This window comes from Rhopilema esculentum, chromosome 20 (genome assembly GCF_057945365.1).
Source record: "Rhopilema esculentum isolate cy_ngs chromosome 20, ASM5794536v1, whole genome shotgun sequence".
Classification (NCBI taxonomy): domain Eukaryota; kingdom Metazoa; phylum Cnidaria; class Scyphozoa; order Rhizostomeae; family Rhizostomatidae; genus Rhopilema; species Rhopilema esculentum.
Genome location: NC_142834.1, coordinates 12,338,983 through 12,365,507, shown reverse-complemented (window position 1 = coordinate 12,365,507; position 26,525 = coordinate 12,338,983). Strand labels below are relative to the sequence as shown.

Here is a 26,525-nt window from a genome sequence, read left to right as displayed (position 1 = left end):
CTGAATCGGTTTCTAATCCTATTCGTTTGGCTTTACCCGCCGAGCTGAATGCTAAGGTCAATGTTTCTCTTGAATAATTTATTTATATCGTTCTGGAAACCCCGAGCAAAACAGCCTGCATCAAAGAAATTGCATTTTAACAAACTGTTTTCAATGTATGTTATACCATTGTAATCGATTGTAAGATCAAATGTTGACCTACTGGGTTCTGTTTCTGTTGATTAAACGGTAGAAGATGTAAGTTTGTGTATCAAAGCGCAAGATTTTAATTACAGGTAAACCGATCACAAAGCCCTTACAATTTACAAACATAAGGCAATTTCTATAATGCCGAGTTGGAAATATAGTGCAAGGAAATATTGGAAAGCTGTATTGAAATGTAAAGTCTTCTACAACCGTGCATGTTCAAAAGCCTGTTCAAGCGTATGGAAGATAGAATGGTTAGATATTTTTCTTGTTCCACAGAGCTGGTTTGTCCTAACTGATAATTGTTAATGCCGTCATTCATAAAAATGCAACTCGATAAATAAAAAGTCACCTGCGTTTGAAGTTTATATTTAAAATTAAATAAAAAATTGTTATTGATGAGTTTGCAATGATAGATGTGCAGTCATAAATGATATAGAATTCAGTAAATGTTTGAAATGTTTGTTATGACCACAATATAATGTTTGTTATGTTACGTTTGTTATGAACATATTACTAACTAAAGTATCATGTCAACAAATGTCCAGTCAATTTTTATTCTAATTTGAATCGATTTTCCGCGATAAACAAAGTCATTTTGTGCGAAGAATAGACACGAATCCAATATGTGATATAAAATAATTTCTTTATATTTATAGAACATTTAATTTCTAAATAGTTAATCTTGCAACTTGGAACTTGCTTATGGCGCGCGAAAGCGAAAAAATACTTAGGCCAATATTCAAAGTACTTTCTTCGTATTTCACCTCATTTCTCCACATTACCGTTACTAACCTATATTTTTTCAACCCTTTCTTCCAACTCATAGACTTTTTTTTGAGTTTCATTACCAATCATACATTTGGAATACTTTCACAATTTACAAGTTCTTTAAAGCTAACACATATCTTTCCCGCTTCGTTCAAAGTACGATTCTTAGAGATTTGATAAGCTGTAAGGAGGACAGACGATTTTTCGAGAACAAGTCAAGTATATTTATTTACTCTAGTTTTGTCAAAATCTTGTTTGGACGCAGTGTCAATCCATGTAGATTTTTCCATGTCAAGATGCCACTTCTCATGAAGCAACTCAAATGACTTATGCCTGACTCTTAATTATACTATTATATGCTTAAAATCTGAATACGATCAACACTTGATGCGCAGTCTTGTTGAAGTAAACCTCAGCAAATGTAATTGTTTATCTTATTAACTGCAAGCAAGATATAGTGTTTACGTTTCATGCTCTGCCTAATCAATGGAAGCTTTGAATAAAACATCGTAAACTGGAATAACATGCTCTCGTCGTATATATTATCCGACCTATATTATGATTAAATGGTCAGATTTGTTATGATTCAAGCGATGATAATACGATTTTGATAAGCAGACAAAGAGAAACAACGTCCACGAGCAAGAAACCTTGATTTTCTCAGAAAAACAAGACCGAAACTTGCTGTGTATTATTGTTTCGGCAGGAAGGAAACTGTAAAACTGTTTTTCTATTGTGGGATACTGCTTGAAAAGGTTCAGTTATTAAAGCTTATCGATGGCGACGACATTATTAAGAGGCTTTGAATCGGCCAACAAAGAAAATGGAAATGGCAGCTAACCTTCATTGTAAATCTAACATCATGAATTGCTTCACGAAGTCATCAATATAAAGTTTCTACACAATTTTAAGGCTTATTCCTAAATCATAGCTTATGATGCGATTTATAGTAATGCTCTACAACTAGGGGGCTAATTTCGCCCATACTCAAAAGAACCAACCAATGTACCAATATTCAGCTCAAGAGAGCCAAGTAATGCACCGATTCAAAATAGTGATCGTCCCAATACCTAATTCTCTGCTAGATGACAGACTACTGCCTCTGCTTTTGATAGTACCCAGGAATGACACCTCTAAAGTACCGTAGCAAATGGGGCAAGGCGACGGCCACCCTCAAATGGACACAGAAGTTTTTCAAAAAGGGAGTATTCTGGTCATTCAAAGGATGTGGATTCCCATGTTTCCTTCGCACAATCAGTCTCTGCCCCTCTTGAATCTTACCAGTATCCGAATCTCTTAAATCCTCTCCAATCTCTCCTATCGACTTTACCAGTGCACCTCTTTTTGAAACAATTGTTTAAAAATTGATTAGTTTTGCTATCTACGGCTGATTCAACGGTGTACTTTTAGGCCTACCGTTAATTAAATAAAGCGACACCTGCCTTGAGTGCAAAAGTCAGCCACACCTCTGGCCGCAAAAATTCTTTACAATTGTTGCATTTTCTGAGCTTTCCAAAATAAAATTACAGTCATTTTGGTCAATGCCTGAAATTTTTCATTTGATTTTTCCAGACTGAGAGGGTAGAGGGTCACAGGTGGAATATCTTACCGCCAGAAACCTTTATGCAACAAATTAATGAAAACGATTTTTCCTGAACAGCAACCGGGCATTTTTGGGACTACAGTTGACATCCGCTATCTCGAACTCTGAAGGGAAACGAAAAATTGTTCGGGATAGCGAATGTTCGAGTTATCGGATGACCCCAAAAAATCCAATTTTTTTCAAAGGATATGTAGTCACTGATACAAAATTACAAGTCAAACCAATTCATTAAGAAAAATAAGCATCTAATGTCATTCGTTTTCTCTTTCTAACCAGGTCTTCTCTATAACACCTTTCATTTTAACGAAATGCTCACGGAGCACTTCTCCATTCTCTGGGAATAGGCAATATCTTGACATTACCTCCATCGCATCTCTCTTCAAATTCAACAACTTCTTCGTCAATTAGCTCAGCTATGATTTCATCTTCAGTTGGCAATGCTGCTCTTGCTAAGACTTGGTCGTCGCAGTCAATAAATTCCTCTGCACTTGTGTTGGCTGGAGCAATTTCTCGATCTCTATTTTGCAGTTTCGTCAATTCTTCCACCAAGTCTTTAAAAGGGTAATCTTCATCTGATGCTGTTTGATGTTGATTTTCGGAAGAAAAGCCAGCTTTGGCAAGGCAGTTAACGATTGTCGTTTCAGATACCATAGACCACGATGCGGCTAATATATCCATTGCTTCCAAAATGCTAAATTTTGGTAGAGACTTTTGTTGATCAATTGCTCTGATGCATTTCTGCACCAAAACTGTTCGGTACTTTGCCTTTAAACTTGGGATTACCCCTTGATCCATTGATTTTAACATCTAAATTGTATTATAACACTGTCTTTTTAATCTGTTAACTGTCATCTGCCGTTTAAACAGATTCTTTACTCGTATTTTTAATTTTCTTACATAACCAAAAACAAAAAAGTTGGAGATAGCGAACACTTTTCGTCTAGGGGAAACAGGAAACGGTTCGACATAACGAATATTCGAAATAGCGAGCAGTCGAGATAGCGATCGTTTTTTCTATACTTAACCCTATAGCAAAACCAAGGGAAACAGAAAATGGTTCGAAATAGCGAATGTTCGAGATAGCGGGCAGTCGAGATAGCGGATGTCAACTGTATTTTACCGCTGCTCAATCTTTGTTTTATACAGCTGCTCAATCCACGTATGCAAAATGTAGCCAGACTTCCTGTACAACACAGTTTTTTATGCGTTTAAGTAAGGGTTCTCCGCCCCCCATAAGCTCATCCAATAAAGGCATGCTTGTATGATTCCTTGAGCTGTTTCTTAAATGAATATGTTTCATAACAAAGCGATTCCAAGCATCAAACCTATTGAAGTCCTAATGGCAATGCAGGTGCAAAATACAAAATTGAATAGTTTAGCCATTAAGTCAAATCATATCGCTAGATTTTGCAATATCCTTCACAAAGCTTTCATTATTAACCGTATTTTGACAAAGAAAAGCGAAACATGGCTTCTTTATCACTCACTTATCTTAGGCTGTACTATAAACATTTCCAGTTTGTTTACTTTTGTTGACGGTTCGATCACATTCACATAAAGACACCTGAAAATTCTGTACTCAATTCTATGTCTAGGAAACTTTTATCTCCGCTTTTGCGCTGACAATAACAAGAAGACTACATTTAGTGTTCTTGAGTGTGATATCACCGATGCACGCTTTGAGTGCGATATCAAGAAAAACCCTTATAAGAAACATCAGGCTGAGATTGGCCCAAAAAATAAGAACAACATAAGAAACAAGGCAGGCTAAAATTCTACAAAATTTAAGAAATAATACACTAGCAAAAGCTGAAAAATGAAAGAATAGCAAAGGAAAAACAGAAAGTTATAAGCAAATATTGTTATGCCTGGACCCTCTTATGCACAGGAGATTCCATCAAAAAAATAAGAATCAAATTAAGAAGCATTTAAGACTGACTTTATGCGAAATACAAGAAACGCCAAGCTGAAACTGGAGCCAAGTCGTCTTATAGAAAAAGCGTGTAATCTAGTTTTAGAACTTTTTACTTCTGACCTCGAAACCGGAAGCAACACTCCTAATTTTTCGATATGGTAAAGCAAGTTGAATATGCCGCAAATCGCTGACATAAAGCTGGTAAAAGAATTAAGTTTTTCCAATGGATAGGTTTTCGTCAACTTGTCACCAGTGGCGTTGATAAAGGAGGGTCAGAGGGGGCGAAAAAGACCCTGTAAAGTTTAACAGTTAATTTGTTGGAAATGAAACATATCTGTCTGTTTGTTTCATCTAAGCGAAAAGTTTTGAGGAAGAATTTTTAAAGCTGAATAGAACGATTTCGGCTTAATCAGGTTGACAGTATTTTTCAGCAAGTTTATGGTACTTAAAGATGCCTTTTTTAAGACGAGAAGACCACAAATATCATCTAGTAGCATGATTTATTGCATTTGGCATTGAATAATTAATTGATAAGAGTTTAACTTCTGTTTCAGTTCAGTTCAAATATAGTTATTTTATGTCATCTGTTAGAAAAACGCTTCTTAGATTTCTACAGAAAAATCTAAATTTCTCTTCCCTCACATTAATTATTCCTGCCTACGCCATAGAATCACGGTTTATGGTTACTATCTTGTTTTTAGAATTATTCAAATCAACTTCCTTCTCTATACCGTAAACTCGCTATCATGAACTTCTTTCTTGGTCTCTACCAATATCGCAATGGCAGAATTCCACTGTATATCATTTGCTACTAAAAGTCAATCAACAAACAAATTATGAGTCCAATGCTTCGCTTTTAGCAAAACTTCTTCAGTTCTAGGGAGTTGTATTCGACAAATATTTTTCCAGCGGCATGAAAATTTTCTCAAAATAATGAGGACAAGAAATCTGGTGGAATTTGATCCATCCTTAAAGCTAGCTTAAAACTTTTTCTGAACCACTCGGAGGGATTTAATGAGGCTATTGGTAAGGCGATTAAAAGTATCCGAAAAAACCGCTCTTTTCATTCCAAATTTAGACTGTTGGTGTACAAAGTTTCAAGGATGAGTATCATAATATTATGTCGCAAGTTTCTTTTGTGCATGGGCGGTAAAGACATGCTTTCGTCAACGTGCTTAGAATTGATCTTAAACGCTTTTGTTTATAAAGGTAATAAAACTAAGAATTAATCAAAAAAGTTAATAACGAAACGGACCTGTATTTTCATTTTCCATTTGTCTCTACCTAGCACCCGAAGGTAGTTTTTAGGAGACTGAGATGAGAGCTATGCTTATTGTGGACTTTTTGTAAAGCCTTGACAAGAATCTTGTCTAATCTACTACGTGTGAAATAATAATGTTGAATTGAAATCAGAAGATTTTTTTATGCCCATGTATCATAATTTCAACTATCGCAATCTCTATACTTTCCAAAGATCTTATCACCAAGAGGTTAGTTATATCTTGAACAGGTTAAATCAGAAAATCTAGAACGTGACATTTTTAACCTTTTATTTTAAAAAAAATACAGATAAATACCATTTCTATAATAACTTAAAAAATCAATGTGATTTTAACATAACTACATAATCTTATGTCCTGCGGTCAGAAACTAAAACTGTAAAATTCTTTTTTAACTAACTTTTATCTTTACATTTTCGTCTCACAACATCTCTAAAGCATATAAAGTATACGATTTAAACATACACCACAATATGGCTAGCAAGACTACGGGTACCAACACAGCTTGAATTGATGACGTCAAAAGTGGAAATTCAACTGCTTAATCTAAATCTACGAACTTAAATTTCATATGCATAGTGGGATACTTGTTAGCCAGTTTGAAAGCAAAGCCGATTTTAATCAAAAGGATTGATTAATGCAATTTAGACAAAAGCTACTAAGGGAGGTAAAAGCAAAGTTTCTGTTAAGAAATGAATGACTCTTGTTTAATAATGTTGAATTATGTTGACTGCTTTTAAGCATCATCCATCTGACTTAGTGGGATGATGCTTAAAAGCAGGCCATCAAACGAATTTTTTTGTCTCGTCATTATCTTTTGTGTGTAAACAAAACTTTTAGCTCAGGTATCAACTAGGTATTCTGTTAAAATAATTGACGAGCCAAAAATCTGCTTTTGCAGGCGTGGGGAGCTGAGGGATACTGGACAGGCAGCAGCAAAGAAAACGAGGTAGTTACCAAAACGAGGTTAGCAAATCAAATGTATTCTCCCGAACCGTAGGTAACTCACTTACAGTTTTTAGTTAGGCAACTGATATTTAAAGGAGCGGATTTTACGGAATGTTCACAATGTTGAATAATCACAGATACTTAAATAATATTCACAATGTTGTTAGAATACAGCGCTGTATGTCTGCTGAAGGTTTATTATGGGGAAAACACGACCGTAGAAACATGAACTATCTTATGATTTTTTGGTGCGGTCCTATTTTGGGTTCCTGCGGACAGCTTCTTTAATCAAGCTTTCGAATAGCTTTCGGGCAGCTATGCAAAAATTGCAAGAATAAGTGATTTTTCATAGGTAGGGCATAAAAGGTATTATCAATCAGGTATTGGGTATCAACATGAATTTCTTAAGTCAGCGAGAAAAATAAGAAAAGAATTGCAAATGGATTGAACTAATCAGCAAAAATTTTATCGCTAGGCAATAAAGAAAAACATAGGAAATCAATTTTTGCTCCCAATTTCCTTTTGTATGAAACAACACGAAAAGTTCGCTTGAGCATACTTTATATTGGTATCGTATTTGTCTCTTTTCATTTCGAGGGTACCGCACAGTCTCAAGAGATACCTTTTGGGAATCCTTTGAAACTTCTTTCTTTGAAATCTTTGCAAGGTGGCATACATCCCTTTTATAGAAACTTTTTATAAGTTACAGAACATCAGATAGCTTCAAAAGCAACATCACCACCTGTACACTGGTAAACTTTACAGCACAAAATGGTCGATCGGGTCCATAATCTTGCACACGCCAGCCAGCTTCCGCTGATGTGAAAACAGACCTATCTAGCTACTCCATATCCAGCTGATCAGAGGCATCATTCCGTGTTTTACCGTTACTGGCAGAGACTGCTTCGCTCAATGGCAATGCACTGGCGGTTGATTTCATAAAAGACAGTTTATTGACTATAGGCACACTGTCTGTTATAAAAGTTGGAACCCGGATACCAAGCACATCTGGTAGCATGGAAGGCTTCAGCCACCCTACTAAGGGAGTTCGACCTGGTGTATAATGAGTTCTTTTATGATAGAAAAGAAGTCCATCGATCTGTAAAACGGAAAAGTTAGGAGAAAATATTCTAAAGAAAAGATGTCTCAAAGTAATACTTGCTAGGTCACCTAGTTAGATGAATACACCCTTGGTTGAGATTAAGCAAGCTATCTAACAAGTTGAGATTGAGCGAGCTATCTAACAAGGGAAAAAGTGGAAATGGGAATTTTTGAACAAAAAAGCAGCTGATATTAAAAGACAAAAATTTGGACATTAATTGACCTTGAAAAAGGGGGAGATGTGCTAATTAACAAAGTTAGCAATTAGAAATATTTTGACTTGAAAAGTTAAAGATAATTATAGATAAAGGAATTAAAGTATGAATTATAAATGATCACATGATGAATTCAACATCTAGAATTATATCATCGACTTTCAATACGGTTTACTTGGTATTGCATAATCTTAAGTAAATGTACCTAATCCTAAAGATCAATTGTCATCCAAGCAACGCGTCTGGCTTTCTTCATATAAGCATTGCATATGATTTAGAATTTAAAAATACCTTCAGCTGTAAGAAATTAGAGGAAAGGGCGCCTTTCATGTAAAGTGATTATAAATTGTACAGTTTCTGAATGACATTTTGACTACATCTCATTAGTTTTAAAAACAATAAAGCATGACCTCCTTCATAAAACATACTGAAAGTTTCATATCTGATTAGAACACTTGACGAGTTAAGAATATAATACTCCAACTCTTTTAAGCCAAGTGATGTATGTTTGTTATCATTGTTAAGAAATCATCAACTACAGCCTTAATCAATGTAGGCTTAGTATTAGTATAGTATAGTATAGTATAGTATAGTATAGTATAGTATAGTATAGTATAGTATAGTATAGTATAGTATAGTATAGTATAGTATAGTATAGTAAAGTATAGTATAGTATAGTATAGTATAGTATAGTATAGTATAGTAGAGTATAGTATAGTATAGTATAGTATAGTATAGTATAGTATAGTATAGTATAGTATAGTATAGTATAGTATAGTATAGTATAGTATAGTATAGTATAGTATAGTATAGTATAGTATAGTATAGTATGGAATAGTATAGAATAGTATAGAATAGTATAGTATATAGTATATAGTGTATAGTATATAGTATATAGTATATAGTATAATATTGTATAGTATAGTATAGTATAGAATAGTATAGTATAGTATATAGTATAAAGTATAAAGTATAAAGTATATAGTATATAGTATATAGTATATAGTATATAGTATATAGTATATAGTATATAGTATATAGTATATAGTATATGGTAAATAGTAAATAGTACATAGTATAGTATTGTCTCGCTGGGATTTAAGAATTTCACCAACCTTGAAGGAATAAGAGAAGGCAACAGCCTGCTGAATATCGCTGATTTTGCAACTGCAGCACGGTGCGGGCTTGAAGATATACTGCACGAAACACAAGAATAGTCAGGAAGATGGGCTATTAATGTGCTAAGCATGAAAACAAATAAACTACTATATGGTACCCATGGCATCAATGGTCTAGCTTTTCTTGCACAACTTACGGTAAGACTAAGTAAGTTAAGGTAACAAAAGTTTCATCACACTGTAAACCCAACCTGCCTATGGTGAAAGGTATCGATAGCCTACAATGCATGAATAATTATTTATCTCCACGGCGTAAAAAATTTCTTCAAACCAGAAACATAACAAATATTTCTAGCCAAGTTCTAAGTCTAGCCAATTTGCAAATTATTATTCACGGTGATGAAAAGTTATTACTATAGCAAAATATACCGACTCTAGAATGTATACTTGGAGAAATTCAAGAACTTGGAGATATCAAACAAAACTGGGCGTTTCCTACGAAAAATTTGACAATAAAATCTGGGTGAAACGGAATGGGAGAGAGTACGGGGGATAGAGGAATAAAAAGGGTGGGGAAAGGGGAGGTGAAAGGAGAGTATGAAAGAAGGAAAAGAAGTAGAAGGTGGTATTCTATAAAACAAATGAGCACACGAGCACGAGAAAGCCTCTTGTCCGTTTTTATTGGCACTTCAACAAAGGAAGAAACAGCAAATCACATTCAAAGTATTCAAGTGTCTTACCGGATTCACACGGGACCTTGTTGATAGTTCTTTCTCATCTTCAAACTTCGTCTTGAGCCAGTAAAATCGAAATTCGGTCTGTGCATGAAAATACTTTTTAATATAATTTTAATATAATTTGGCAAACTTACTATAGACTTTCTATTAAATAAAAGTGAGTAATTATCTTAAAGATGTACTTGAGCCAGGAGTGCCCATAATGGAAATCCTTTTAGGAAGGGTGGTTAGGCATCGATTAAGTTACACATAGTTCACCATATCTACATCTCTAAGAAAAATCTTCCAAAGAACCAACAACATTAAATTTTCAAATTTCTCAACAAAACAAAGCTTGAGTGAAATCCTATTTTGAAATAATAATCAACACAGCCAGGCTTATTTTCTAATAGCATTCATTTATGCCTAAGGTCGATGGGCAGCTTAACCGTACAACATACACTAAGGTATAATAAATAGGAAAAATGTTTAATTAAATTTGTCTTCTATTATTCCATTAGAATTCAAATGTGACATGGCTGAAAAAGACGACTTCTGAATTTATCGTTGCAATCAAAACTAGAGATACGCAGATTTAATCTGCTATATCCATTCAACTTATTAAAAGCGTCCTATTGAAATTACCTCGCTATCATAGACTGGATGTCCTTTCCAACAGGTCAAATCGATAACATAAAAAGTCCGTTCTCCTTCATTATATACACAATCCAATATACTGTATTCTGCAAAAATAACAGCATTATCACTAAGCAAAATCTCCTTGAACAAATAACAAAACACCTGGCCAGTTAAACGTGGGTCCTCCTGATTTCCTTCATTAAAAATACAAAGAAAATTGTACCTTTGAATCTTGATACAATATCGCAAACTAATAAGAACAAACATTTGGTGACGCACACGGGTCAAAATTAGAAGCTGATATCTGGAGAACGAGGAGTAAGATAAGGTTTAAATCAATACCATAGATTGTACAAAACTCTGTCACATGCACTATAGGATGTGTCATAGCAGCACTATATCAGGCTTCAAATTTACAAATTTCATCATGTTTTGTGGGTCAAAACAGTTAGGAACTAGGTGCAAATGCAAACATAGGTAAAAAGCCACAGTTATTGCGTTTGTTGGTACGATATACAATTAATACCAACATAAAGCTGAGAAATAGACTATAATGATATTTCCGCATTTATCGTACGGTTAGATGTTATGCTGTGAGAAAAATTCGACGTTTTGTGACAATCATGTAAAATTTTGATTAGGAAGGTCAAGAAGTTTCCAATAGGTATTGATACTCGTATTGAGACATACCAACGCAACACCAACAAAATTACAGATACCAGAAAAGGATGAAAACAATGATTAATCAATCAATTAACATTAAGACTCAAGAACAAATGAATTATTGCATTGGAAATTCAAGAGAAGTTAAAAGCATTTGGAAATCTAGTTTTTAAATTGGCATAACATGGAGCAAAATATTTTCAAATAGATTGGGCAAAATGTTATATTGAAAAAATGCTAAAACAAGAATAAGCATATAGCGAGCATACATGTTTAGCGACTATATGTTATTTTGAGATTCAAGCTAGCTGGCAACAACAACAAGAAGAGACTTTAAGTGTTGATGTATACCGGGAAAAATTTTTTTACTGCCCGGCAAAACGTAGAGTTTACTTGCACGGAGGAGTTCAACCAAAACCACGTATTTCCAAAATACATATCTATGTGGCTAAATTGTAGTGAAGCATTATAAGTGTCGTAAACACTAAGACCAGATGTCTTTTTACGCTGCATACGATACAAAAAGCTGTATTATTTTTGTGTAGTTATGTCTTCATTGATAAAAAATTTTCTTTTGAATTGACAGAATTTCGAGTTCTTTAACTCTTGAAGTCTTTAATTTCCCAAATTTCTCCATCATATTCTTTATACTATATACTATATACTATAAACTATATACTATATATTATATACCATATACTTTATACTTTATACTATATATTATATACTTTATACTATATACCATATACTTTATACTATATACTATACACTCTATACTAAATACTATAAACTTTATAGTATATACTATATACTATATACTATATACTATATTAGCATCAATAAGGATTCGGAAGGGCTAGCTATCATTTAGCAATATTCATCACAACTATTTAACTGGCATTTTCAGGCGCTTACCTCCTGGTTTTACTGTTTTCCGAGATCCACCTGGAAGAAGTGATGGGAATCTGTTAATGCAGAATCCACTCTTCGTGTAAACTGATGTAGTGCCCTGTTAGAAAATACTGATACAAAAACACGAAGGGAAATTAACCGTATGTTCAATATGCTATCTTTCCACTTTCTAGTTCTATTTATAGATTTTATGGTGTCAAGAGCTTAATATTTCGTTGTCTTCAGAAAATTAGAAGGGAAAACTATAAAATTTTCGCTTGTCAAAGGCTTTGTATCAAGATGCTTGATTAAACAATGCAAGACTCTGCAATCGTCTAAGGCAAAAACCGAGATACAACTTTTGTTTGAGGAGGGGGGCAGCCCTGACAAATAAGTGCAACAACAGTCAAATTTTACAAAATAAAAGTATTTTACTTATGCTACTTAAAGTTTTAAGTTTTTAAAGTTTTACCCCTTGTCTGTAAAATCCCAGACCTGCATTCGGATGCGAAAGCTGCATATCCAGGTCAATGCCCCCCCCCCCCCCGAATCTCGGTCCTTGGTCCAAGGACAAAAGTGCATGAAAGGTGAGCTTTTATATATAATCCAGTAGTACCCTAGAAGATGGTACAGTTCTAGAATATGATTCAAGGCTGCAGAAAGTTTTAGGTACCCTATTTGCAACGATAAGGCATCTTTTTCCAACTGGACAAACTGTCATCAACCACTCCTCTTCCAAATCAGGGGGCACTTCCACAAGCCATTCTGATAACATGAGCTACAAAATAGAACGTCTGATCAAAATGAAGAATCAGTTCATTGATATATTGCTGCCTTGGGAGGGGTGTCTGAGAGATATAACAACTTGCAAAGTATTCTGATAACATGAGCTACAAAACGGAACGTTTGATCAAAATGAAGAATCTTTCAATCATGTACACACTGATATATTGTTGCCTTAGAAAGAGGATCTGAGAGAAAGAGGATCTAAATAATAGAAGTTTTGGTTGCAAACCCTTGTGCAAATAAAACAAAATCCTAACACTTCCCTCCCCCAGATCTGCAGATTACAGAAAGCCATTTCCAATCTAAAACCTATACAAAGAATCCTCTCAACCCAAATGTTGCAAGAAAATGTTTGTCATGGGCAGTTCCTTTTGGTAGCACAGGTGATCCCTGCTTGCAAAACACCCTTTCAGAAAGTAAAAAGAGTGTGACCATTCTTCTTGTTAGTAAAGAAAAGGAATAAAAAAGAAAAAAGACACAATACCTGATTTTTAAAAGGATTGAATCTTTTCTCTGTTTCCTTCTCCTGCAATCAAACAAGATAATGAGCAAATCTTTCCTGACAATATTTTTGAATCGTATATCAGCCCACTAAGGTTCATTAAAATATTACCTTTCACAAAATAATTTTGGAAGTCTATCAATTGAAAATGGATGCCAAGTCTAACAATTTTATGCAGGCCTATTGCATTTGAGAGTATATAGAAACACATAAAAATACAAAATTCATAAAAAAAATATGAAAGATAATAGATCTAATGCGTTTATGATCATAACCTCATTAGAGAAGTCAAACTATTAAAATTGGATCTGGTTTGATAATGGCTGAAGGTCGAGCTTGTCATAAGTAATCTTCATGTTTTAAAAGTATTAATTTCGGCAGATACAGTTGTAGGAATGCAAACTCACTTCTCCAACAACATCCATTGAAACATCAAGTTCATCTGCAGTAAGCTTCCCATCAACAAGCTTTCTTGAGTAGTTTAAAGCATCGAACCGTCTCCTGATAAAATGATAACATATTAAGTTCTTTAATTAACATGATAAAATAGTCTGACAACAATATTAATGACCCAGATCTAATTAAGATTGGAAATGATGACTTGCTTGTTAAAATTGAATACATTTTTGCATACTTTGCTAAAAAGAAGAAGCTAACACAGGGGTGTCAATTAGTTTTGTAAAGGGCAACATGAAAAACCAGAACTGTGTTGGAGGGCCAAACCAACGATAATTTTTTAAGCACAATATTCATTTTCACCCAATGTAAAAACCAATAAATTTATGATAAATCTTAGCTGCTGCTGGTAATTAGAAAGTTATGGATATTATGTAAATATTTTAACAAATTTATAAAACTGTGGTGTAGGTCAAGTTGAAAAATACTCCAACATAAGTTCACAGCCTGATTGATCACACACTGTCCCAGGCTAGACAGAAACATTGAAAGGGCTAGATGTGGCCTGCAGGCTGAATCATGCCCAGGTCTGAGCTAACAGCATAGACGTTCTGAAAATATATCAATCATCTTGACTTCTACCAGATCTGATGTCATTTTACTTCTGGCAATCACCATAAACTTTCATGATAAATATCTATATATATCTCTAAATATAGGACAAATCCCCAAATGTTTGCTTTTCCTATCTGAACAGATGAATATTGGCTTATAGTCACTACTACCAGCTGCCCATCTCTACCGTAACGCCTCAAACAACTGCCCGCTCAAATAAGAGCCTCCCTCGAATAAGCGCCCACCCTAGAGGTCAAGTTATTGAATAAGTGCCTCCTTGAATAAGCGCCCACCCCTCGAATAAGCGCCCACCCCTCGAATAAGCGCCCATCCTTCAACCTTCAGAAATGGGTGCTTATTCAAATTTTCAACGAAAACATAATTGTGAACAATTTTTGCGGTACAGAATTTGAAAATGGCTTTGAAAAAAGCAAACATTTTACGACATACTAAATCACGACGACATATCAGACGAGCTTTTCGTCTGACACTCCTCAGAGCATAAAACGTCAGAATAAGGGTCCGAAATAACACGATGAAAAATATATACCCAGTTGTGGATCGAAATAGGCCAATAAGAAAAACGCAAGCACAAGACCGGTATAGTTGACCAATCAGTGCCGCGAGCCTAAAGAAAAATAGCCAATGGAGTCCAAGAGAGAAAACGAACTTCTTCTGTCTACACAATGGCGGCTTTTTCGTTTTTATTTAGATCGACTCCAAAACTGCTAGATGGAAGGACGACCGGGCTCTGCCAATTATCCGAAACATGTCGTCATTATAGAGTTTTGCACAATCTGGGTTGTCTAAAAGATGTTGACCGATGGCAGAATCACTTGTTTTAACAGTGTTTCTAGACCTACAAGATCGAGGAGGCTGTTCTCTTTGAGGGACAGTTTTGTTTCTTATGTTGGAAGGAACATGCTGTTTTATCCTATCCCCCAATCTTTGGGTTGTGCGTCCTACGTAGCCAGAATCACACTGGCACGTAAATTCATAAATGACGGAACTTTTTTGGTTGGTAGGAACGCAATCCTTTTGAATGGATGGAAGGGCTCTCCTAGTGCTGTAAACAATGCGAGGATTGACAGCAAAGAAACATTTAGTTATGGCTTGCCTAATTTGACTCTCGAATCGCAAGGAAGTGTTACCAATCCATGGTAGTTTCAAATAAACTGGGCACTTTTGCGGACCAAACTTTTGGGCGCTTTCGCGGAAAACATAATTGGAAAGCAATTCAACAAGAAAGATTAATGAATAACACAATTTGCACCCAAATCTACTTTTTAAATAAGCGCCCCCCCCCTCGATTAAGCGCCACCCTCAAATAAGCACGTACCTTGGAGCCTCAAAAATTAAATAAGCGCCCAGGCGCTTATTCGAGGCATTACAGTATTCCATAAAAATGTTTCTTTGTTATGATTGTATAAAAACTGTTTTAAATGCAATTTTACAGATCATGAAGTTTATACTGGTTCTAGCAGAGTTGCCATTTGTTAAACAAACAGTCCATAGATCTGTAAGGGTATGGATGTGTATGATAAGTTTCAGGCTGTTAGTACCTCTTGTTGGGCTGAAAAGTCATCTCAGAGCTGAAGTTATCATTGTAAAAGGAGTTGAGATAGCATATAGGAAATGCTTAAGCTCTGTCATACGGAAGGAAATCTCAACCTTGTTTCACTATATGCCCATATTGATCAACCTTTATAGCCCAAAAATTGTTACTTAGTTGCATGACAAAACAGTTAATAGGGCAAAAGCTGTTTTGTGCATGGAGAGTTGACTTTAAGTTTTTGTTTTCATTTGAGAGTTGCGTGTTGTCACCGTTCTTTGGGTATTTCTTTGGTATTTTTGCTTGTTGTCTTTGACGACATTGTTTAGTATTTGCTGTGCAAGGGATTATTGTGGGATGTTGTTTAGAAGTGTTGATGCTTTTGGAGTGTAGCGTGTAGACAAATTTTTGCATGTGTGTCTTGGAAGAACTTGTGTTTTCTTCTTGTGTCACAATCATTTAAGATTCAACAACAGAAACTACAAAAGCATGTGCATAAAACTAGCAAGCAGGAAATAGACATGATGGCTGAAAAGGCCGAAAAAGCTTAAATTTAAAAACGTTATGGCCAGACTTGATTATATGCAATAACAGTACTCAACACACAACATCATTTATAATTTTACCTCTTCTGCCTTTCCATCATTTGTATACGTCTGTACTCTTGGCCATCAATACCAGATGTCTTAGACTTGTACTGACCAAGCCTAAGAATAAAATTGAAATCTTTAGTTATTCATACCAAATAATCATACTTTAGCAGTATGTAAGGAACACCGCAACGCGACGAGAATAAACAACAACAAACACACAAATCAGTGATGGCTAATATTTTGCCCCGGCATACGGGCCTTCATCAGAGCAAAAGTAAACGAACTAAAAAATTACAAATTTTAAAGATGCGATGGTGGTGTCGGATTGGTTCAAGTAGAATGGTGTGAATGCAGTGCAGCGGAGAGAAATAGGTAATGAATGTGGAAGAGGGGTGGGTGGTGAGTGCGAGAGTGTGGGTGGTGGTGGTGAAATGAAAGTGTGATGAAGGTGGGTAGTGGTGATAACAATAAAAAGTTATGAAAGTATTAAATAATGATGATGATAGTGACAATGGTAGTAAAAAATGAAAAAAATTAATGAAATAGAGAAAAGAAAATGATAACAGGAAGTGATATGATATATAGAGAGTAATGATAATGATTGTAAAATAGTAATGTATGGGTAGTAGAAAAAGTGGCGATGATGATGGTCTTTTGCTGTAAGATTAACGGTGAGTGGTTCGGTTCATGCCCTTCGGTGTGAGAGTGTTTGCCAAGCCAATGAGGTATTGCTCTTTGGCTCGTCGAACACTCTCTCGTTTGTCGTTAAGTTGCAGTAATGGTGTTATTGTAAGGTCATTGATGGTATGTTCTTGGCTGCAGAATTTTTCTGAAACACCAGACTTGTCTACTTTTTTGTTGATAATGTCTCCTCTGTGTTCGTTAAATCTGTCTTTAATTCGTCTGTTAAACATCGCTTGCATTGTAATGCGTAAATAACGTTATTAGAGTTGCAGTCCAGTCTTTTTCTATGTCGTAGTTTTTGTCAGTGTTAGTAAAATTAAATGTAAGAGTACCGTCTGTGATGTGTTGGCATGTTATGCAGTTACGTCGCCAGTGGCATTTGTAAGTACCTCTGGGATTACTGGGTGTGCCACTTTTTATTCTGGCACGAACCAGTATATCCCGGAGGTTTTTAGGTCTGCGGTAGCTAAGTAAAGGTACGTCAGGGAAGACTTCTTTGCATGTTTTAGAGTTCTGTAATATGTTCATGTTTTGTTTGATGATGGTAGATAGTTGTGGCAAAGAGGGGTGGTAGGTGACAACAAATGGTGTTCTGTGATTTTTTCGTTGTTTTGGGGTTTTCAGGCAGTCTTGTCTCGTTTTTTAGAAGCCTTCCTTATTTGTTTGCGTATCTGTTTTGTTTTGTAACCCCGTTTTGTCGAGTATTGTAGTAGTTATGTTTCGTCTTTCAAGCCGTCGTAGTCGTAGGGCAAGACTGTATGGGATTGACTGTTTGGTGTTTTTGGGGTGTGGGGAGGTGCTGAGGAGATACTGGCACAGAATTCCTATTCTGTGATACTGGTGTGTGTCTATGGGTTTGACATAGAGATCTCTGGAGAGGGTATTGTTTTTGTTAATGGAAATTGTGACGTCAAGGAAATATATGGGTTGTTTAGATTGTTCACTGGTGAATTTAATAGTGGGATGGGTGTTGTTAAGTGTATTGATGAAGTTAGTGAGTTTGTCTTGTCCGTGTGTCCAAATTATAAAAATATCGTCAATGAAACGCCACCATAGAAGAGGTTTGTACAGGGCTTTCTCTAGGGCATCAGATTCAAAGGTCCCCATGAAAAGGTTTGCATAGAGTGGTGCCATCCTTGTGCCCATTGCTGGACCATGTTTCTGTAGAAAGTGTTGTCGGTTAAACTCAAAATTGTTTTTTGTCAAAATAATGTTGATAAGTTCGCAAATAGTTTATGTTGGGGGAGTTTTAAATGTGCGTTTTTTGGGGTGTACCCTGGAAGCTTTGATGCCTTATGTGTGAGGAATATTGGTGTAAATGGATGATACATCGAAGGTGATGAGGAGAGAGTCATTGGGAATTGCAGAAATTGAGCAGAGTTTGTTAAGGAAATATGAGGTGTCTTTGATGTAGGATGGAAGTTTGGAGACCAATGGGTTACTTTGCTGGTTAAGAATTAACAAATGAATTTCCCAATTAAGTTTTCCAGCAATAGTAACCAGACTCAGCTTAAAGCAACAATACAAAAAACTATTCAGTTAAACTCCATTTACAGTCATACGCCACTTACTGTCACAGCCTTAAACCAGTGTGGAATCCATGTAGCTTGCACCATTGATATCCAATGTTGGTATATATCTGACAAGAGCTTTGCATGGATTCCACCCTGGCTTATAAATCAACATTTGGTGTAACTATAACCTGATTTCCAGATTGGAATCTTTGAAAGATGCATGGGAAATCTGGTTCATGTCCATGAAAATTGCCCATTTGCAAATAGCACATATAAAGATTAATTACCATGTGCTGCTGAGACTAATTACCATAAAAACACATTATGTAATGTTTGGTTATACATTTCAGAGAAAAACATTAGTAGCATCAATTATGGTGATAAAAACAATGAAGCAAAGATAAACATTTTTCATAATTCCCAAAAATAAGAATTATGGGGACCCAACCAGGTGAGAAAAGTTCCTGTAAACCAAAATCTGCTCAAATTTTGAAAATTTTGTGCATGGTAATAAATTAGATCATCCTGTCCCATGTGTATTTTAATCCCAGAAATGATAAAAATATCCTTCACATGTTTGCTGATTTTTGGCATATGAGTGTACAAAATCCAGGCTCGTGTGTACACATGCAAAAAGTAATGATGACCTAGACAAGGGGTTCTTAATTATTTCAAGTGCCAGGCCAGAAAAACATATAGATTTTCTTTGGGGGAAATTTTGTTTTCAACTTTTATGTACCTTGTGTTGAAAGGTTGCTCAAAATCAAACTCAAATCTCATTTTTACCAGGCCAAGTTAGTGATAAGATAGACAGGCCAATTATTTTGTGTCTGCCTATCTTATCTACCTTGGCATATATCTAAAATATAGTTTTCATAAACATTGGTTACTTTATGTTTCTTGTACCAGGCTGAGTCAGAAGATTGTTTTATGCTATTTTGGAGCTAGAACGTTGCTCTTTGTTAGTCTTTGTTAGTTAATTTTATGTATTTAAACATATTTAGTAAAGGCTGCCACATGGTTGGTGGCAAGAAAAATTTTAGGTTATATTAATTTAGGAATGGCCAGAAACAGCACCTCAAATAGATTTTACCGGGGGAAAATTCAAGGCAATATTCTTAAGGTTTTCATAACTAGGTTCCATAGTTTTATCTGTTGACATGAAAAAGGAAATGTCTTGCAAGGTTTTCGAATAATCTTAGCATAACAGTGTGTAAGATGGGGGAAGGGAAACAAATTAAAAAACAGTTAGTTAAATGCTATAGAACGATCAATTGATTAAATAAAGCATTTCCTATTTCGGTACTTTGGAATTAGAAAGGCATTTAGAATTTTTACTCCAGAAAAAAAGAAAAATATCAGAGGGGACAAAAAAACCAAAGTTAAATCGAACACAATTTTGAAAATGTTGGCAAAATATATTTTAAAGGTAAAAAGCATTCAGCTACATGATCTAAGACTCTGACGTTCTTAAAATTCAAATTTCATTAAAAGAGTCAATTATTACCTATAAGATACGTTTTACAGTTACAGAACAATCCTGTGCTGCGCAAGGCAAAAAATCCAATCTGGCCTGAGTCTACTGTATATGAATATGAATAACAACATGCATAAAAAGCAGTTTATTGAAAACAAAATTTTTTTGCAAAAGTAGCTTTTATTTGTGGTAACAAAAGAGATAATCAAAAAATTGATTGGGTTCTTTGAATAAAAAAACCGTAGATTAACAAAAACTCTCTCCACATACACTTTCTTTATTAAAACAACAAGGCTCATTTGACCAAATAGTAAAAAAAAGTAAGAACATGACTAGTTAAAAATGCACACGTAACAGCTAATCAACAGTGATATTGAAGTTTTAGAGAAATCAATTTTGAAATAAGAACAACATTGAAAACATTTGACACTCGAATTTAAACACCCTTGGGCAGCGTAGAATTTCTCTGGTTCTTTTAAAATGAGTGTATTTGAACGGAAAATAGCATAATTAAGTTTCACCGTTCTGGATGAATTCAGATTTTACAAGTAGTGAACAAACTCAGGATAAAATAGATAAATAAATCTGTAACGTTGCTTAAAGCAAAATAAATCAGCAAAGCTGAGCTCAGCTCATGAGCGAGCTAAAGCAAACAGAGCTATGAAATTGTTTAACTACCGAGGATGTGGTGCCGAAGTGTCATTCTTCTCGTCTGATACTTTAAGATCTGAAGAAAAAGCTGCCAGCAGTCTTTCTTCCATTTCCAATTTCTAGAATTTAGTGCTTCAAAAACGCAACGAACAAAGTACGATAAACATCACTATCCCGCCATTGAAATTTGTGCCTCGAATTCAAAACGAGTTCAAATAAAAAATTCTTGGAAATGTTCCAGAATCAGAAACGGAAAACAGCGGTTCCAGGCCTTCGACTAATTGGGGTTTTCAATAATTTAGTTGCAAAACACGATAACGATAAAGGCATCGAACATGATGAAACAGTGTGATATACTGAAAAAGATTTGATACAGGTACAGGTGGCAGATTTACCCCTCAATGAGTGTGTGTCCTGTACATGCTACCAATTGCAATTGCCCATAACTTGATTTCGCCACACACACAAATCTCTCTGAGGCTGAACCCTGATAATTAAAAAATTTCATTAAAACTTGTTTAAAATAATGATTTATCTTGTAACACGTTTAACAAATTAAAAATTCAATTGTAAGAAATAAATTCAATAAATCTTTAAATTCAATAAATCGTGACAATAACTTTGCACGCATTTTTCGAATTTCTTAATTTCGTTAGCTAAAAGTTACGCTTTATCTATTGTAAAATAGAAGTTTAAAATCGCGAGAGTAATCGGAAGACTGATACTTTAAAGAATTACGGCTTCTTGCGAGCGGCTATACGTTTCCTTTCCATTTCCATCTTATAACATCCCAAGGCTAAACTTTAATCTAAACAGCTCACATAAACAACGACGGTTCTCCGCGAACTCTAATACTTAAGATATATAACAATCTGACGAAATATATAACGAGGTACAGCGCAGTCTTTCTCAAGCACTGCCTGTCCTAAATGCAAACTGGGCTGCAAGAGCTTTCGCGAGCCTCTTGGGCGATACGGTTAGCTTCCTTCTGATGTTTAACCTTACCTGTCTATACCTTCTGAATTTCTCTCCGAATCTCCCCGAATCTAACTAACTACATATATTTATACGTACCAGGAAATAACAGAAAAGCACAACTAAGCATAAAATGTTACCCAATGACTATGCAACACGATGTAATCCTAATGAGGGGTAATCTTACGCAAAAGAATGGAATGCTGTATAAAACTGCGTGGTGCTGTGTCGCGAAGACAGAACATTTAAAATACAAGGAGGATATCCTAATAATCTACGTAATATACAAAGTAGATACGTAAACAAAACAAAGTGCAACTGCTAAATAAATCTATTACATACTAGCTGACAAAACTCTAGCTCTATTACACTATGTTCAAATTTGTTTCTGTTTTTCGTTCCAAAAATTTGAATCAAGATTTGGCTCATGGATAGAAGGGTTTTATTTTCTCTCTGGGTGAGAGATGAGCAGTCACTTATTGCCCTTTGTTAAAAAGGTGAGATTTGAGCGATCACAGACTTACTAAAGAAACGTACCAATCATTCTCTCGCGTTCTTATGGTTCAGCATCTGAATGTAAATTTTTACTTACCTTTAACCACCATCAGATATTCATTTTTTTTATTTAGGATGAAAAGTACATTAGAATACTAAATGGTTCTTTTGAACCAGCAAAGTACTGCACTGAACCAGGAAATTTCCAGGTAACTACTCCATGGTGGATCGATGAGTAGTTACTGGTCATAAAAAGTTATCATACCCAATGCTGTGTAGTCACTGACCATTTTGAGAAAAGTTCGAGGAATACTTTCATTGACTTAACTTTTGGCAACTTTATCTTGCTCGAATGTATTCACAAAAAACAAAGAACGAGAAAACTATATCAATTTGAAAGTTAACAAAGTGATTCAAAGAATCAAGAAAACGGCTGTAGGATGCCTAAGCAAATACGCCAAGTAGTTTTTATATAAGCATAGCTTTCAAAAGATTCATAGTTTTATAGTTAAGATTCATTCATAGCAAAGCTAACATTTAATACGGAGAAGGTAACCAAAGGGCTATGTTTCAAATATTAGAAAATAATTAAAACACTAAATATCGTGCTTTAATATTTAAGCATTCCTACCATTTACACCATGTTTAACAATCTACAATGAGAAATCTACATTAACCCTGGACACCAACGTGACTTTTGTGAGATGAATAACACAGGAAATGGAAATATTCTTGCGCAAAAATTTTGCAAAGGTTGAACTAAAATCAAGAAAGATGATTTGCCATTTAGTAAGATGATTTGTATTATTAGTAATTTAATTTCTACAATGAACTGAGAACAAAGATAAAGAATTTTGTTTTTGTAAACAAAATCTTCCTCTTATTTGGTGAAAAGATTTCTCCAAACCAAGCCTGTAGGTCTTAGAGTTTTCGCATCTCTATCGGTTTGGTATACAAGACTATTGTTACAGAATTATTGGAGATTATTGACGGATGAATTTCTAGATTTTTGCCTTCAGCAAAATGTTCAAGAACCACGCAATGTAAACATAGGTGTAGGTGAAATAGGGGCAGCCCTCCTCCTCCCCCTAAATCAGGAAAATTTATCGAAGATCAGGCCCATTCGGGCATGAATCAACAAAATTTGAGTAAGACCCATACTAAGCAAGTTCCCCCCCCCCCCCCCCTAAACGCTACACTCATAGATACTACAATTACTAATCTCCCTCGTTGACTTTTCGTTTCACGATGGGGTATTTGCGTAATCATAGCATAATCATACTCAAATAATTGTAACTAATTTGAGAAAGCCTTTCTAAAAGCTTACTGTATGCTACCATACTGAGAAAACCCTTTTCAGAGTGACGACTGCCTTAAAGACTTTCAGTAATTACAGAATATACACGAAGGTGTATCTGAGTCACAATCGATAGAATCTCTTGATGATTGTCATCTTGATAGATCTGTGAGGCTTGTCTCTGTGCATTGATAGGCCTCGTTATTGCTAACCGTAAATGGAGGTACTGTCGAAGAATCCTGCGTGCTTCTTTTGACGTCTCCTGTTTTCTTAAGGGCATTCATACAAGGTGTGCAACAATAACCCAACCATCCTCCAACAATCTCTCTGCACTGAGCTCTCGATAATGTGTATAGAAATGGGTCGAGTGCGAAGTTGAGCAACATCAATCTTGATACTTGAACGTCAACCCAAGGATCTCTCCACCACCCAGCTTGATTGCATATGATACGAACCTTGAAAACAGTTTTCAATTTAATATTGGTTATGTTAGGATTTGTTTAGGGCTAGCAACATAATAACACGCATCTCTTAAAGGTAAAATATACAAGATAATGTTTAAAATTTTTTATTATTTCATGTAAACGTCCCCAATTTTGACGATGCCCTTGAAAACGCCTCATTTGGAAAGGAGCACTTATTGGAAAATAAAAGAAAAGGAAGATTAAAAGTTTCTTATTCAAACTTCATGCCCACCTTTAAGTACCTAACCTGAGTCCGCACGGAAGACCGTCATTTGCTCCCTGGGGGTAACGTTTTAGGTAGTGCTGTAGAAAAGTAATCTTGTAATCAGGGCCGTGGGAATCGGGAGGCTTGGGGGCTGGTGCCCCCAATAATTGTCATCCTGTAGTATTTTTCCTTTACAACAGTGTACTGAATGGGAAGCAATAGAATGGGCAGACCCTCCCCCCAATATGAAATTCATTCCAACGGCACTGTAAGTAGTGTGTTTGGTTAAGTAGTGTATATGTCGATGGAACCTTCCATTGAATGTAATTAACATGATTCACCTGATAACATCTAATAATATTTAATATATTACTATCATAAAATCGTTTGGATGTCAAAGCTCAAGAACGCCATTTTGTCATTCTTTTATTCCCGTTCTTTGGATATCACAGTAAAGTTGGGATTGATAGACAGAGTCTCTTTTCTCCTCTTCTGTCTAAGAATTACCCTTTTAGAACGTTAAGAATATCTCACAGATGTAAAGCAACAGTTTCATAAAAAACCGACACTTTTTAGACAAGAACTCTTTCATGAAATTGTGGAAATGGCTCGAATCTTACCATATAAGGAAGCCAGCAGATTACAAAAAGTACAGAAACAACCACGACTGTCCTCGTTAACTTTTTTTCAGGGGAATTCTCTTGCGTTCTGTGAAAAGAGTTCTTTCTGGTCCGTTGGCAAACTTTGACTGCAATGCTCGTATTGGCGAAAACCACAGCAAGAATCAGAGAAATTCCCATGCAGGCAAACATGATTGCGTAAGTCCTGCTAAGTGGAGCTGAAGCAAACCAGTCTAAACCACAATATGTTCCAGTGAGATTTCGCACAAAGTCACCAAACCCAATCAATGGCAATACTGCAATAATTAAAGAACCAAGCAAAATAGAGATGGTTACACGCAAAGGCCACCTCTGCGTGAGAAAATTCTTGTAAGCAAACGGCCTACAAACTGCCGCGTGACGATCGATGGCCATTGCGGTGGCAAAGCAACCTGACGCAAAAGCTGCAAAAATTGATATGCAGCCTTGAAACTTGCACATGTGTTGTCCACCAACCCAGGACCGCGTGACGTAGCATATGAATGTTGGTAACGGTGCCAGGACAAGGCATAGAAGATCCACTGAAGACAACGCGAGTACAAATGTATTAATCGATGACTGCAGAGCTCTAGGGAGCTGCAGTGTTGCACAGAATGCAACAACATTTGCAACCACCCCAGCAAACGCCAGAAGAAAAAGTATTATACCCTGATTAATATCAATTGGCTCGTAGGGCCATGTAGAAACAGTTGTTCCATTAGCAGACATTTTGCCGTGTTAACGCACTAAAGTAACCAAGGCTGTGATACTTTTGCGGTTGATCAGGAACAGAGCAGTAGTCAACACAAAGAGTAAGACTGTATATTCAAGTCTAGAACAATTCTGTGGTTTAGTTGTCTTTTCTTTGCAGTATCTTGAATTCATCGAGGATGAGTAAAGAACAGCGAACAATGATGTACGACCTATTAATTGAGAATTAATGGCATTTTCAAACATCCCTAGCGACTCTGTTTTTAGGTGTTTTTAAGCCTCTTTACCGTATCTGTTGGTGTCAGAATGAAAGTCGCTGACACAAAGTCAGGGACAGCGCAAACAAATCTAAGTAGGGATGGGGAGTCCGATAAGAATTTAGAAGATCGAGACATATTTTACGTGAAAAGATTCAATTTGATGCTTGTTTCTGTGAGTTATATGTAGTATTTTGCAATTTCAAGACCAAATATAATTCATATTTCAAATACTTTATATAAACATGATACTCCTTCAGTAACAAAAAATAGTATTTAGATATAATAGAGTATTTGCATACAAAACAAAATAAGGCAAATATAAAAACTGGTTTATATATTGATTTTACTTTATTAGAGGTAGGTTTTCATTTTTGGTTTGAAAAGGTTTCCATATTTCTTATGTCGTTTGGGGTATCATTCCAGACCTTTGCACCGACATACGAAAAACCTTTTTTTAAGTTTCCAACCGTGGTCTTTGAATTTGCAAGTCGTTTATTCTACGAGTTTCATTTTTTGAGACCTGATTTTTCCTCACTTAACTTTTCATTAGGATTATCTAGACACATTTCCTCAAGAATCTTGTGCACCATTATGGCTCGGTCATATGCGATAACCATCTCAACGTTTAGTCGTGCGGATGGTATCTGTTGGGATTTTTCATTCA

At 35.5% G+C, this 26,525-nt stretch overlaps 2 protein-coding genes across 2 annotated transcripts; both read right to left on the bottom strand.

Moving 5' to 3' along the window:
- Nucleotides 1–6,008: 6,008 nt before the first annotated feature.
- On the bottom strand, nt 6,009–21,235 carry LOC135687826 (snurportin-1). The gene is made up of 10 exons (XM_065204494.2): nt 20,844–21,235; nt 16,524–16,604; nt 13,742–13,835; nt 13,317–13,358; nt 12,720–12,824; nt 12,071–12,164; nt 10,499–10,596; nt 9,878–9,955; nt 9,135–9,215; nt 6,009–7,802 (listed from the first exon to the last, which is right to left on the bottom strand). The coding sequence occupies exons 1-10, from the start codon at nt 20,924–20,926 to the stop codon at nt 7,545–7,547; spliced, it is 1,014 nt and encodes a 337-aa protein (XP_065060566.2). The 5' UTR covers nt 20,927–21,235; the 3' UTR covers nt 6,009–7,544.
- A 1,451-nt stretch (nt 21,236–22,686) lies between these two features.
- On the bottom strand, nt 22,687–26,104 carry LOC135687820 (melanopsin). The gene is made up of 2 exons (XM_065204487.2): nt 24,873–26,104; nt 22,687–24,038 (listed from the first exon to the last, which is right to left on the bottom strand). Exons 1-2 carry the CDS (start codon nt 25,617–25,619, stop codon nt 23,736–23,738), a joined length of 1,050 nt encoding a protein of 349 aa, XP_065060559.2. The 5' UTR covers nt 25,620–26,104; the 3' UTR covers nt 22,687–23,735.
- Nucleotides 26,105–26,525: the final 421 nt, after the last annotated feature.

Coding starts and splice junctions, on each gene's coding strand:
- LOC135687826 (XM_065204494.2), bottom strand. CDS start 20,926: ATGGAAGAAAGACTGCTGGCAGCTTTTTCTTCAGATCTTAAAGTATCA. Junction 16,605..20,843: donor ACTTCGGCACCACATCCTCG/GTAGTTAAACAA, acceptor TTTTATTCTTAG/GCTTGGTCAGTACAAGTCTA. Junction 12,165..12,719: donor GCCTTATCGTTGCAAATAGG/GTACCTAAAACT, acceptor ATTTTCTAACAG/GGCACTACATCAGTTTACAC.
- LOC135687820 (XM_065204487.2), bottom strand. CDS start 25,619: ATGTCTGCTAATGGAACAACTGTTTCTACATGGCCCTACGAGCCAATT. Junction 24,039..24,872: donor TCTGCTGGCTTCCTTATATG/GTAAGATTCGAG, acceptor ACTGTTTTCAAG/GTTCGTATCATATGCAATCA.